Genomic DNA, 12418 nt, shown 5'->3' with positions numbered 1-12418 from the left:
ATGCACAGAGCAATTACTTCCATGCTGCCACTTACCCTGAACTCATCCATCATGGGATCCTCAGACTGCTTTAAGTAGGACAGGTCAAGACGGCGCTGATAATCTTCCAGATGCTGCAAAAACATCCCAAAACAAAACAAAACAACCATTGAAAATGGTCGGTTTGATTAACAGAGCTCACTAAAGTCAGAGAGCAGGCAGTCATGAGTACTTCCCCAAGTTCCCAAATGCCTGGGATTCCTGTTCTCATAGTAACGCTTGTGCCACAGAGCATCTTTAAGCACAATAGACGGTCACTTGTGCAAAGATTCCAGCCATGTTACACAGCTTGTTTACCTCCCTCTCTTCACCCCGACCATTGGTGCTAACCCAGTTCAGCTCCCACCTGCTTGTTCTCTGATTCCTTGACAGCCTGGTTGACGTGGTTAAGGACCTGACGGCAATGATCTGCTGCTTTCTTCACTTTCTCCTTCTCTTCAGGCAGTTCTGCATGAGAACAAGGAAATGCAATCAATCTCTGATAAAGGATAAAAAGGCCACAAATGTGCTGCTTGCTGACCGCAAACTGGTCCCAAAAAAACATCCTCCTGCTACAGCACACAGCAGTTCCCTTTCCAGCCACCCTCCAGATCATACACAGACACAGGTGAGCCCCATCAATTCTCACCAACACAAGCCACATTACACATGTAGTTAACTGGCAAATAAACAAGTTCATCAAGGATAACTGACAGACTTTTGGGGTGTAGGTGAGACGGAATTCTATGCAGCCTTTTTTCTCCCCACCTACTGGGAATTCTGAATTCTCTCTATGGAGAACTGATCAGAACACTGCAGCCCTTCAGTCCATAACATGGAAATCTTGACCTTACAAAAAAACCCCACAACAATCAATTTGTTCTGCATTATCTGCTCTTTGTTCTTCAGAAACACGTTGATATGCATCAGCCTCAGCGCTGCCTGATTTTTGCTCAGATTCTGATACTTTTACTTTTCACTTCCTTGCTCAGAATTATGTCCAACATCCATCCATGCTCGTTTAAGTAACTGCAGAACTTGATGAGTTTTTATTAGATTCCTTGCTCTTCACATTTTTATGTCGGCAATGGACAACCAGGGATTTCTGCTATTGGAAGATCTTACTCTTTTTCTCTCTCTCAAGTGCATCTACATGGAAATTGGAATTCATTCAAATGTGTTTTCTCTTAATAGCCTGATTAGCTACCTTAGTGTGCTAAAGAAGAAAGAAAAAATACGTTTTTTCAGAGCACATTTATTACTGAAAATCAATTTACTGAAACAAATGAAGTATCGTCTTCAGTGACTGAATTCTTTCCAGTTATTTCCTTCAAAACTGTAAAAAACAGTTAAATATGCCTATAAAATTACAGAGAGAACAAGCCTGCTAATGACTACTCAAAAACAACAGCACAGAGACAACCTGCCTCGCTGTCAGCTCTGGTTTTAGTTTATCAGAACATGAATAAGGAAGAGTTAAATGATACTCGCTCCTTTTCCTCTGTTGGTCTCTTGAATGCAATTCCAGCTACTGGCATTGTTGTGTATTCATGTACCATTGGGAATGTGAGGGTACAGAGGAAACACTTCCTTCAGTTTAGCTGTCACAATAATTGAAAGCAGGTAATCATAGTAACAGCGTTAAATTAAGAAGCAGCCCAAGAACGGGAGGAGGGGAAGAAGCTTGTCAGGAATTCCAGCCTTCAGAAACTATCAGCAAATCGAACTGCTTTGTCAGTAACTTCATGAGCAGAGTGGTTTCGTCTTCAAATCTTCAGCTCCCACCCCTCAAACTTTTCAAGACCACGTTTAAATGATGACACATCTCACCCAACGCAGGCTGCCATTCACCCATTCCAAACTCAATTCCCCTCCTGCCCTTCTGATTTTTCAAGAGAAGGAAAATGTAATGAAATCCCATTTGCTCAGCAAACCTGCTGAGACACAAGCACCAACCACTGGCTACCTGGTGGAAATGCTTTACCTGTGTACTTTGCAATGTTATCCAGCAGAAGGGGGTACTTTGTCAGCCTCTGCATCTCTGTTGGAATGATATCCTTCAGCTGCAGGCGGCGACACAGGGGATTACTCTCAGCATCCTAAAATTAAACAGCACAATAAGTACGTTTGTCATTTTTATTAGGACTATAATTACCTGAACGTGTAACATCTATTCATCACATAAACGTCTATTACTTCACTTTCTGGTAATTAAATACAAGACAAGAAATGCCAAGATCTATCATTCAGACAATACATCCCTTCTCCATTTGCAATTACGTACAGGAAGGGCTCACAAAGCAGTGGCTTCCTTCCCTCATTACTGCACAGAGGCTTGGCACCATCTCCAATCAATCTCAGTCACCGCCACACAGGGAAGATATCAGTTCAGCTCTTCGTGCTATAGCAAAAACTACAGTACATTTTTCAAAATAACATCAACCTTTGTATTACTGCAGTTCTTCCCAGCTGGTGGTAATGAAGATAATGTTCTCCTCTCCAAATGCCAGAAGTATTCAAGCCCCTTTCCTGGTGGGCAGAATAGGTTTACTGTATCTGCCTTCTGACTTTGGAATGCATCAAAATTGCACTGCTATAAAGCAGTTTTTCCTCACAGAAGTACTCATCCTTGGGAAACAGCCACCCAAAGTGAGATGTGATGCTGCCTGGGGCAACATGTGCTTTCCTTCATTCCAGCAGGGCATTGTGTATCGCAATCTGAAGACAATGCGAAGTTCAATCTCATTAACTGTAACAACTTAATCTTAAAGCCCTTCACTATCCCACACCAGCAGCTTCAAACCCTCGCATAAAATTCACCTGCACAAAAGTCTGGAAACGAGAGTCCTTCTTCTGACGGGACTTTATGACCTCTAGAGCAAAGGGCTGGTTACTGCAGAACGTGGCAGTGGCGTGTTTCAGCTTCTCCTCTGCTGCTCCACTGAACTGTGCCAGAAAGTCATGAAAGTCAAAATTAGAAAGACCCAACTTCAGCATGAGCTGCTGTTAACAGATACAAAGCCACGTAGCACTGCTGGTCTCAGAAGGGAAGGGAGGAATAGTAGCAAGAAGGGAAGGAAAGGGGAGGTCTACAACCACCATCAAATCATGTTATTGATGGCATTATCCAAACGCCCCTTTAATGCAGACAGCCTGGGGACATCAACCACCTTGCTAGGAAGAGTAATGCCCAGCCTGAACCTCCCCTGGCACAGCTTCCTGCCATTCACTTGCGTTCTATATCTAAGAAGTTGCTTCCATGGAATACAGTATCTTAAACATTCTGTTTTTAAGCCTTTGTTCATCCAGCCTATTTAGAAGCCCAGCTATGTGTAAAACCCTACAGCTCTTCTGCCACCACTTCGTGCATTTCCAGTTCCCTCCACAAATGCACTGCAGATTCAGGGAGATAATACAGCCACTCACTATTGGCTGTAAGAGAAGTGTAAAAACAGCATTCGGATGAATGATCAGTGATTATTTATCAGACTCTGGTCAGCAAAGCCAAGACCAAAGGGGCTGCTCCGTCCAGGATTAGCCATGCATAAGGACAAGAACATAGCATAGGAACACAGAAACATGGCTGGGGAAAACGACAGCTATGAGCAGAGCTGAGAGATGTGCCGCAGATGACAGATCCACTATCATTGCAACTCTTCCCATCCCTACAGCCCAATCGGAGATGCAGCAAAACCAACTGCTGAAAACACTCACTCTGGAGAATGAGATTTTAGTTTTAATGTTTGTGTTTTAGCCACTTAACCAGCCACCAGTCAGGGACATGTAACGATCACACTTGTAACGTCTAGCTTGCTTTAGCTTGTTCAAAAACGAATGCACAAGCTATTTTTCGCTCTTCACAACACACAAGGGAGAACTAGAAGAGGTTTTTTTCACTACCAGCCACATCTGATTTTCATTTTCCTCCCTTTTTTTTCTGGGATACCAACAAATGGCAGGATTACAGAAATATAAATCACAAGAGACTTCCGCATGAACGCCTGAAAAGAAGCAGATCAATCTTCAATCCCATATTAAGCAGGCTTGAAAACAAATAACAAAACAGGAGACTCCCAGGAGAGGCTGAACAAAAAAAAGCCAAAGATTCTCACTCCTGCTTCCATCAGTTGGATCTCAAATACGAAACAAAGCCTGCAAAGAGCGCTATCAATTTGAAGAAGCTCAGCTATGCAAATTCTATAACTGGAAATCATGATTTTCAAATATCTTTAACTGCACCAAAGGTGATGCAAGGCTTGCTTCAATATTAGCGCAGTAAATTGTGCTATTACATCCCGCTCTCGTTTTACACCTTCAAAGCCATGTTTCTATTTTACCAATGCATCAAAAGGAATGTTTTCTTCTTTTCTAGACCTCCTGTCAAATGAAAACCCTTTGAGCTGCCTCCGCTTTTCTCTAAACCTCTTCCCCTGCCTCTTTGTTGGCTCCACACAAATAGCAGCTCTCAGACCTTCAGTCCCCATTAGCTGGGAATTACCTTCATTAACCCCTGACACTACTGGCCATTTTCTGAAACATGTTTTTGAGAAGAAAAATGGAATTTACCCAAGAAAGCAAATCCTCCCCAATTTGGTCAATAACAGAAGTTTCATTCCTTTTCCGGACCGCTTTCATCTGATCATTCAATGCAACTTAGAAACAAAGGGGAAAAAAAAAAGAACATTTTATTAATACAGATTCCGTGCTTCATTTTCATTACTTTCCATTTCTTTTAAAGTAAAACGTCTTCTAAGAAAAGACCAAAGTTGCAATGATTTCAATTACATTTCAAAAAGCGTCTTGCGATGCAATGAATTTAGTAGAATATCTAAGAAAATGTCATATCCCTCCTTTGCACCTCTGGCTCTCCTGCCTTTAACTGACCTGCAAGAATCTTTCCAGCCTTGCCTTTTCTGAGGCTCAACCTCACTGACCTTTTAAAAACCCAGGGCTCATTCACAACACGCTTTGAGCCACCTGCCTACAAATTTACCACTGATTATTCATTGACAGAGCCAGAACTGTGATTCTGAACAGTCCTTTCTGTAAGCAATTAGAAACGGTGACCCTTCAAAACCACCTGCAAGACATCAATCCTTCCATGGCTTTTTCATGTTTTCCTCATCGACGGCTGTAACTTTCTGAACATTACCCTACAAAGGCTATTCATCAAAGCACTGCTGTTTTTGTCGAACATGAATGAGCACAACAGTCTGTGTACACTGATACAAAAAAGCAAGCAACTGAACTACTGAGCACGTGTGCTTTTCATCAAAGTATCTTTGCAAATCAGAAAGGGGAAAAATGTGTGTGGAATGGGGAAGTGCTGCATGAGGCTGCCTCTTGTTTCAAGGTACCTGTGTCAATTTTTCCTCAGATATTTGTACCCTGAATTTCAGCTCGGACTGTGAAGCCAAGAAGCACCTCAGCCACTCTTACCATGAAGCCCCAGGATATCCTCCAGGTTTGAAAAGATCTTCCTTTTGTCACTGGAGTTGAGGATCCCTTCCCGGGTGACACGCTGGTAGAAAACGTTATGCAGAACCTTCAGGGTGCGAACATGAGCTCTCTCAGTGTAAAACAACTCTGAAGAGAGAAAGGCAGGATTATAACCACTGACTTAAAGAAGTGTGACAATATAGACTCAAACGTGAACCAAATACAAGTCAGAAGTATGAACTTGCAAACATATACAGGACTAGGTTTCAACTTTCTGTTTGGTACTGCATCTCACCATTAATCACTTCTTGCCTCTTGATCTCATAGGGTTTCAGCCCCATCAACACTTCTCGGCTCACAAGCTGCTGCCAGTTGGGAGGGTCCATGTCCATATCAAAGTCATACAGCTCATCTTCACTTTGTACATCTGCAAAACCAACGCTGTCCATCCTAACGAGAAAAAATATGTCGCATCACTCCCACTTTAGGCATGGATATAAGAAAGAAGAATTGAAGTACACATAGCAGTTGTAAAGCATTACACAAATGTGCTCTCCAATAAGCTGTTAGATGTCTGAAGCCATGAAAACGTTTTGCAGTTGTGCCCTTTACAGAACAACTAAGAGTGAATATCTGTTCATGCAGTGTTTTCATAAATCTCCTTCTAACGTTAGAGAAGGATAATTTGCTTAGGGTCAAACAGTGAGTCAGAGAAAGGGCAAGTCACTATTTCTTTGCAGATACACAGCTAACGTATTTAAAAAGAAAACCTGAGAATCTCAATTCAATCGCCCATCAATTCCAATCAGCAGACGTAGCACTTACTGTATTTCACTCATAGATCAAAGGGTTTATCTGCATACTATCTGCTCCACCTGTCCTATGCACAGGTGTTCCATTTCATCCATGTGTTACTTAAGAACACTGGCTCAGAACAATGAACACTGCTGCATTCTACTTCATAACCAACTAAAATATCAATCGAATCAGTTAAGTTCAAACAGTTTTAAACGCACTTACTTGCGAAAAGGCTTTGGTGTCCCCATGTCGACCACTCTGCAAAGAAAGAAAGGAGGTATGAGGGAACCACAGCTTGCAGGCTGCCCACCAACAGCTGCACTACAGCCACTGCCACATCCTTATCACCAGGGCACCACAGTTACCTCTCTGACTCTCCCTCCTCCTCTGGCAAGTTTTCCAAGGGAGATGGGAATTCAAAAGTAGTACTGGGTGTGCGGGGTGTGCCATCCACACACTCATTAGCAGGTGGGGCTTCTCCTGTCTGCTTCGAGCCTGAGAGGGAATGAATAAGAAACGTCAAGAATCATATCAGAGTATATCATTGAGTATATCTTCACAACCTCTTCATTCACAGCCTCATTCCAACTCAGAGCTAGAAGAACTGACTTTGTAAGCTTGGTAAGAAAAATCTCAATTAGGTATGTTTCCAAGCAACACCGATTTGTGCAGACAGGCACAAAAAGCTTTTTCCCCTCTGGATGATCCAACAACACCATGACAAAAGCCACCAGACAGTAATTTCTGGCCACGGTAAGATTTCCTGACTTGATCAAGGACCGTGTCTGAAAAGATGACTGAGCACTCAGGAAGATGATGTGTTGTGACATAAAAACATCTACATTTCTCAGGTTCCTTGCATTAGAAGCATACTTCCCATATTCCACTCCAAACACAACTTATAACAGTCCCTCTGCAACAGTATCATCCTAACCTGATTCGCTGTCCTTGTTTCCCTCTGGAGATGAAAAAGGACCCACTGCCAAAGGAGACATTGGGTTGGCAGGTGGATACGGCGCATCTGTGCCTTCACTGGAGGACCCACTCTGGCGCACCTTGCCCGAATCTGGAGGCTCTGGGCTAACAGAAGGCATTGCAGGGATGTGCTTTTGATGGCGCTGCTTTTGTATCTCCATGGCTCTGCCAACTAAACAAACACAGAGTTGTTACGCGGCTGAAGGAGCTTTTAGCTGCTCCCAACAGTCAGAATTAGAAGTATTTCAAGATACCTACATAAAATATGTTTTTAAAGACAAATCTTAAGTTAAAGAAAAATGTTCTGCTGAGTCTCTTTATGCGTGTGTACGTGTGTATTTTGTTTTGCTTTTCAAGACAGAGTTGAATTGGTTTTCAAGCTCATGCTTGGGGTGCATACATTTCCTTGTCTGACATACTTGCACTGCTGTCATGTCGGCTTGGTCTCCTCGGTGGGCCCAAGAGATTAGGGAAGCCTCTCCTCTTTCCTTTTTCATCGCCTTCTTTCTCTTTCTTGATACTTTGCTGCAATAATGTAGAGGACAGAAGAGCAAAGCAAACAGGTAACTCATTTTTACAGGTTCAGTTGTTTATTGGGGCATTAATTATTTCAAACAGCAGCAGCACTTTGGTACAAATTTACTTGTATCAACTTATTCAAGGGTCAGCATCCTGCAGCATAACAAGCACAGAGAGCACGAGCAGCTTATGAATGGTGTGTAACAGGGTTAGCAGCAGGGAGTCACAGCATCCTCAGAGACGCATCTGTTAAAAGCAAAAACTCACACCCTGGTTTTAACTTAGCAGGAGCTAAAAAACACTCTCCTCCCTGGGGTGAGAGACACATTTACAGCAACCAGCAGCACCTTGCTTCTCTAAGGAACCACATCTTGTGACTCCAAAGCTCCACAACCATACAGACTCTGGGAAGTAGAAATACAACTTAGCATACCACTGCAGAAAGGCTGCTAATGCTCCATCTAACCTTTTCACTCTGTCAATGCAGAACTGCTTATGACAGCCCTAACATTTCAAAGGAAGATGGAACGCTGATGAAAATAAACAGTTACTGAGACCAGACACATCCCCATACTGTGGGAGATGATTGCACACACCCATGGAGATCGAGTTTGGGTGAAAGAACTCATTATTAGGCAAGTTTCTAAAGACAAAAACTGAACTATACTGACCAATAGCCTGAATAGATGTATCTGAAAGCATATGCAACCCAATCACAACTGTTAGGCTTTCTGTGCAGCTTGATAATCCTAGATGCTCTTGACGCAATGAATCGTACCAACTTCTAAGCATCATACCAAAACATACTTTGAGTCCTAATGAAGCATCCATGCTGGACAGCTTTAAACAAATGCATGCTGGCTACAACACTACTACCTTGATCTTTGGCAAGAAACCAATACGGCCACGCTTCTGCTCCAGGTTCCGAGCTTCTTTCGGTTTGACTCCTAAGTGCTTCATGTAAGTAAGAATCACATACTGTATGGTGGAACTGTCAAATAGATACAAAGATGGAGGTTAAGGAGAAATGTCCTGGGAAAAATCCATTTGGTCAAGAAAATAAAACAGATCAAACGTAAAGGTTCCACGGAGAAAGCAATCAATTAAACCAGAAGCTTTTATTATTATCATTATTATTATGAAACCATTCATTACATACAATGGGAAAGACTCAACTAATATCAGAATCGAATTTCTTGTAGACAAAAGATGCAGTTTATAAAAGGTGTACCAGCCTAAGAGGCAGAATTAAAGTGCTACCAGCTACACAGGTGTAAACTCATAAATTAGGCACATATCTGAAGTCAGATCATGGTTTAGAGTTACACTGAAAATCAGTACAGTAAGAACAGTAAAAGCTAACAGGCTGCTTGTAGAGTGTCAAACAAACCAAATGGGGCACAGCATGCACAGACAATGAACGTCAGACTGGATTGAAACAACCACAGAACAAAAGCAAAAGAAACAGATGAACACTTGGCAACTTTTTCTGGTGTGAATCAAAGACAATGAGCTTCAGAACAAGGAGAGTTTGAAAACAAGGGGTTGATGCTCCAAATTGGAGATAATTATGTCAGCAGATTTTAGAAAGGGAGAGTCTGGAGTTACAGCCAGCAGAGGGCTGCCTTGTTTTGCTCAGCAGAAAAACAGAGCCAGCAGAACCAGCATCAGCAACAGAGTTCTTATTTTTAAGACCATACAACTTTCATTACCTCTTGTCTTCCTCCAAAGGCTGAGATGTCATCCTATGTAAAAATGTAAATGTAAATGAGAATGCAAAAAAAGAAACTCAATTAACAATTAATACCCAGTCACATCTACCCAGAGTGTCAACACTTGTGTTCAAAGTGTCCTTTGCAATATAAAAAAGCCGCAGGAAAAAGAAAAGTGAACAAAAATGGAGGTTCAGTTGGGAAAATTGGGTTCATATCAAATTAAAAGACAAACAAGGTTCTGAAACTACCAGTTTCTACAGCCCAAGTGAAGGACCTGCACATGACAACAATGGAAGTGTTGCCGCTCCTATTTGTGCAGTAGCCTCCTTGAAAAGATATATGAACTGTAACTAACTACTGCCTTACTTTTTGCTATAATTACTCAGAGATACATCAGTAGCAAAACAGGGAAGCAACGCGAAAGTCCTGGTTATCAAATCGCTACAGGGAGTAGCTCCTAAATCTTCTGCTCTGCTCTTGTCAGGTTCAGGATAAAACCATTTCTACCCCTCTCAATTACACCTGCCAATACTCACAAGACTTCCTCAATTTTGGCAATAATCTGTTCTGCACATGCTCTTTCCTTCTCCACCGCGTTCCGGTCACGAACCCTTTCTGCATCCAACTTGGTCAACTCCCCCTCTGCCAGGGTCAACCCCATGCTACGTTTCTGCCTGAAATACAGAGAGAAGAAAAAAATCAATTCAGAACAAATACCGACCTGTAACAAGGGAAAGCAACCTCCTGACACTCGGAAGGTCTAAAAGGCTGCCTCATTGGTTTTTTGGTATTTCTTTGTTGCATTTGCACTCACTGTAAAACATTTTACAGCATTTATCAAGAGAAGCAGCAATGGCAGTAGCCAAGTAAAAGTGGGCATTCTTTTTGCAGCATCCAAAGCATATACTTGAATATTTCCAGCTATGAAGAAGCTAATTACTCAGACTATCTTGAGATGGTCTCTCATGCTAGCACAGAATGCTCATGACTGCATGTGAAAGGACATATCAATTATCAAATTATATGATTTGTACATGACAGCTCTCTAAAGTGGATCATTTCTTGTCTAAAGGGAAGTAAAAGTATAAAATGATATACATTTATTAAAAACACAGTGTCTCTGTTCAATGCAGAGGGGTTGGACTCGATGACCTTTAAAGGTCTCTTGCAACTCAAACGATTCTACAGTTCTAAGAAGGATTTATATAACACCATTAGGTAACAATATTCTGAATGTGACTCCAATAACTTCAAGAATAAAGAATCCAGTCTGATGGTGATCTTGCAATTGACTACATGCAGCACAGCATCAAAAAACATTCAAAGATTGGCCAGGGTGAGCCCTCTCTCCAGCACTATCTTCCTATTCAGTCCAAGACAAACGTTTCTAGAGTTTGGACTCCCTTCGTATCAGGTATGAATTAAACACAAACTGTACAGGCAACTGCTGTTACCTGAAGTCTTCCAGATTCCTCTGAACTTCTGGACAGACTTTATCTTGCATAGTTTGTATATAGTGGCGATGAAGCTCTTCAGGAATGAGTTCTGGCCTTCTTTTCTCTGTAAGTCAGAAGAGAAAGTTAACAGATTGTTCTTTTGAGATGAGAGAGAGTTCACACTACCTTAGAATAAAGTTGTTCATACACAATTTAAACCATCCAAGAATACCCTTTTGCCTTCCACTTATTGATAATAAAAATTTTAGTGCATTAAGTGTGAATAGCTTTGGTCACATCCAGCATTAGACTAAAAGATACTTGCCAACATGGCCAGTTCTTCCCACCACCAATGCATCTATTAGAGCATATACTAGGTCCTCTACAAGAAACAAGTACTTGTTTTGTCCATCCCTGTAAACACGTGGTAATGTACACCTAAAGCAACCCCATGGTTATTGCAGGGACTATCTCAAACAGTAGAAGCTGAAAAACAGATTTGCAAATAGGATTGCCTTACCTAGATCTATGGAGATTTCATCTGGTATTGGAACTTTAAGATTCTGCAAAAGAAAAGGAACGCTGGAGGAACACATATAACAAGCAGCACACCAATAAAACGCACAATACAAAACGCTCCAAACCCAAAATGATATAACCTGAACAGCTGAATGTATCATAGGGGAGGTTTTCTGAATACATATGTATATATATATAAAATAATACACAAGGATGATTACATCTAAGCAGGTGATAGCAGTCTCTGCAACACAACATGGTAGTATAACATGAGATGGTAAAGAAGCTTCTCAGGCTTACCAATAGAGGTATGAAATTGCTTGACTCTCACAACAGACACATTAATACTCGCAGCAGATATGAACTAAAATGCAGTGTATAACAACTAAAGCTAGACTGCATGTAACCAAACTACTTTTCCGATCAGACAATGCATTTCCTGTGATTTATAGAGTTACCAGGCATCTGGGGCTAAGTGGCATTTATTCACTTTATTCAGTGATAATATTTTAAACAACACAGTAAAATGCTTTTGATTCTTGAAGGCCTGAGTAACTCCTTAGTTTTTTCCACTTCAAAGAGTAGCGAAAGGTAAAAGTCAACTTCCTAAATGCGCCTGAAAACGTAAGAAAGCTCTGGAACCTACTGCAGCTCGGTCCAAGAAGAACTGGTAAAACTCCAGGAAGACACGCCGAGTCTCCTTCGCATTGGTCTGCTTGTACAAGTCTGTGTAAAGGTAGCACAGCTGTGGGAAACAGGAGGAGAAGTAATTTAGAGACACTACAACAAGTCTTTTTAACACTCCTAACTCAAACCTTTCCCCTCTGTCTTGCAAAGAATTCGGCACTGTTGATTTGAAAGCCTTCCTAACTAACTTCAGCCAATAGTCTGCACAGGTAACTTCAGCTGGTCAGCTGTGCTGCCCCATAATCAGTATAGGAGAGGGAGAAGAGATACAGAGATCAGACTACACAACTCAGAACTAAGGGATCATCCCAC

General features: G+C 41.6%; 1 protein-coding gene across 5 annotated transcripts in view; it reads right to left on the bottom strand.

Moving 5' to 3' along the window:
• ARHGEF12 (Rho guanine nucleotide exchange factor 12) overlaps positions 1 to 12418 on the bottom strand; it is a 61826-nt gene that overhangs the window by 11988 nt on the left and 37420 nt on the right. For 4 of the 5 annotated variants that reach the window (XM_072354689.1, XM_072354692.1, XM_072354693.1 and 1 more), the window contains 17 exons: positions 12066 to 12164; positions 11421 to 11463; positions 10919 to 11024; positions 10001 to 10138; positions 9462 to 9494; positions 8626 to 8740; positions 7650 to 7755; positions 7190 to 7402; positions 6621 to 6750; positions 6478 to 6513; positions 5753 to 5907; positions 5458 to 5604; positions 4585 to 4670; positions 2839 to 2964; positions 2003 to 2117; positions 386 to 486; positions 36 to 113 (listed from right to left, as the gene is read on the bottom strand). In XM_072354689.1, coding sequence (XP_072210790.1) covers positions 36 to 113; positions 386 to 486; positions 2003 to 2117; positions 2839 to 2964; positions 4585 to 4670; positions 5458 to 5604; positions 5753 to 5907; positions 6478 to 6513; positions 6621 to 6750; positions 7190 to 7402; positions 7650 to 7755; positions 8626 to 8740; positions 9462 to 9494; positions 10001 to 10138; positions 10919 to 11024; positions 11421 to 11463; positions 12066 to 12164 — 1827 coding nt within the window. The remainder of the gene's footprint in view (positions 1 to 35; positions 114 to 385; positions 487 to 2002; positions 2118 to 2838; positions 2965 to 4584; positions 4671 to 5457; positions 5605 to 5752; positions 5908 to 6477; positions 6514 to 6620; positions 6751 to 7189; positions 7403 to 7649; positions 7756 to 8625; positions 8741 to 9461; positions 9495 to 10000; positions 10139 to 10918; positions 11025 to 11420; positions 11464 to 12065; positions 12165 to 12418) is intronic. The other variant, XM_072354691.1, reaches the window with a different exon arrangement.

This window comes from Excalfactoria chinensis, chromosome 21 (genome assembly GCF_039878825.1).
Source record: "Excalfactoria chinensis isolate bCotChi1 chromosome 21, bCotChi1.hap2, whole genome shotgun sequence".
In the NCBI taxonomy this organism is placed as follows: domain Eukaryota; kingdom Metazoa; phylum Chordata; class Aves; order Galliformes; family Phasianidae; genus Excalfactoria; species Excalfactoria chinensis.
This window is presented reverse-complemented; position numbering and strand designations above follow the sequence as displayed.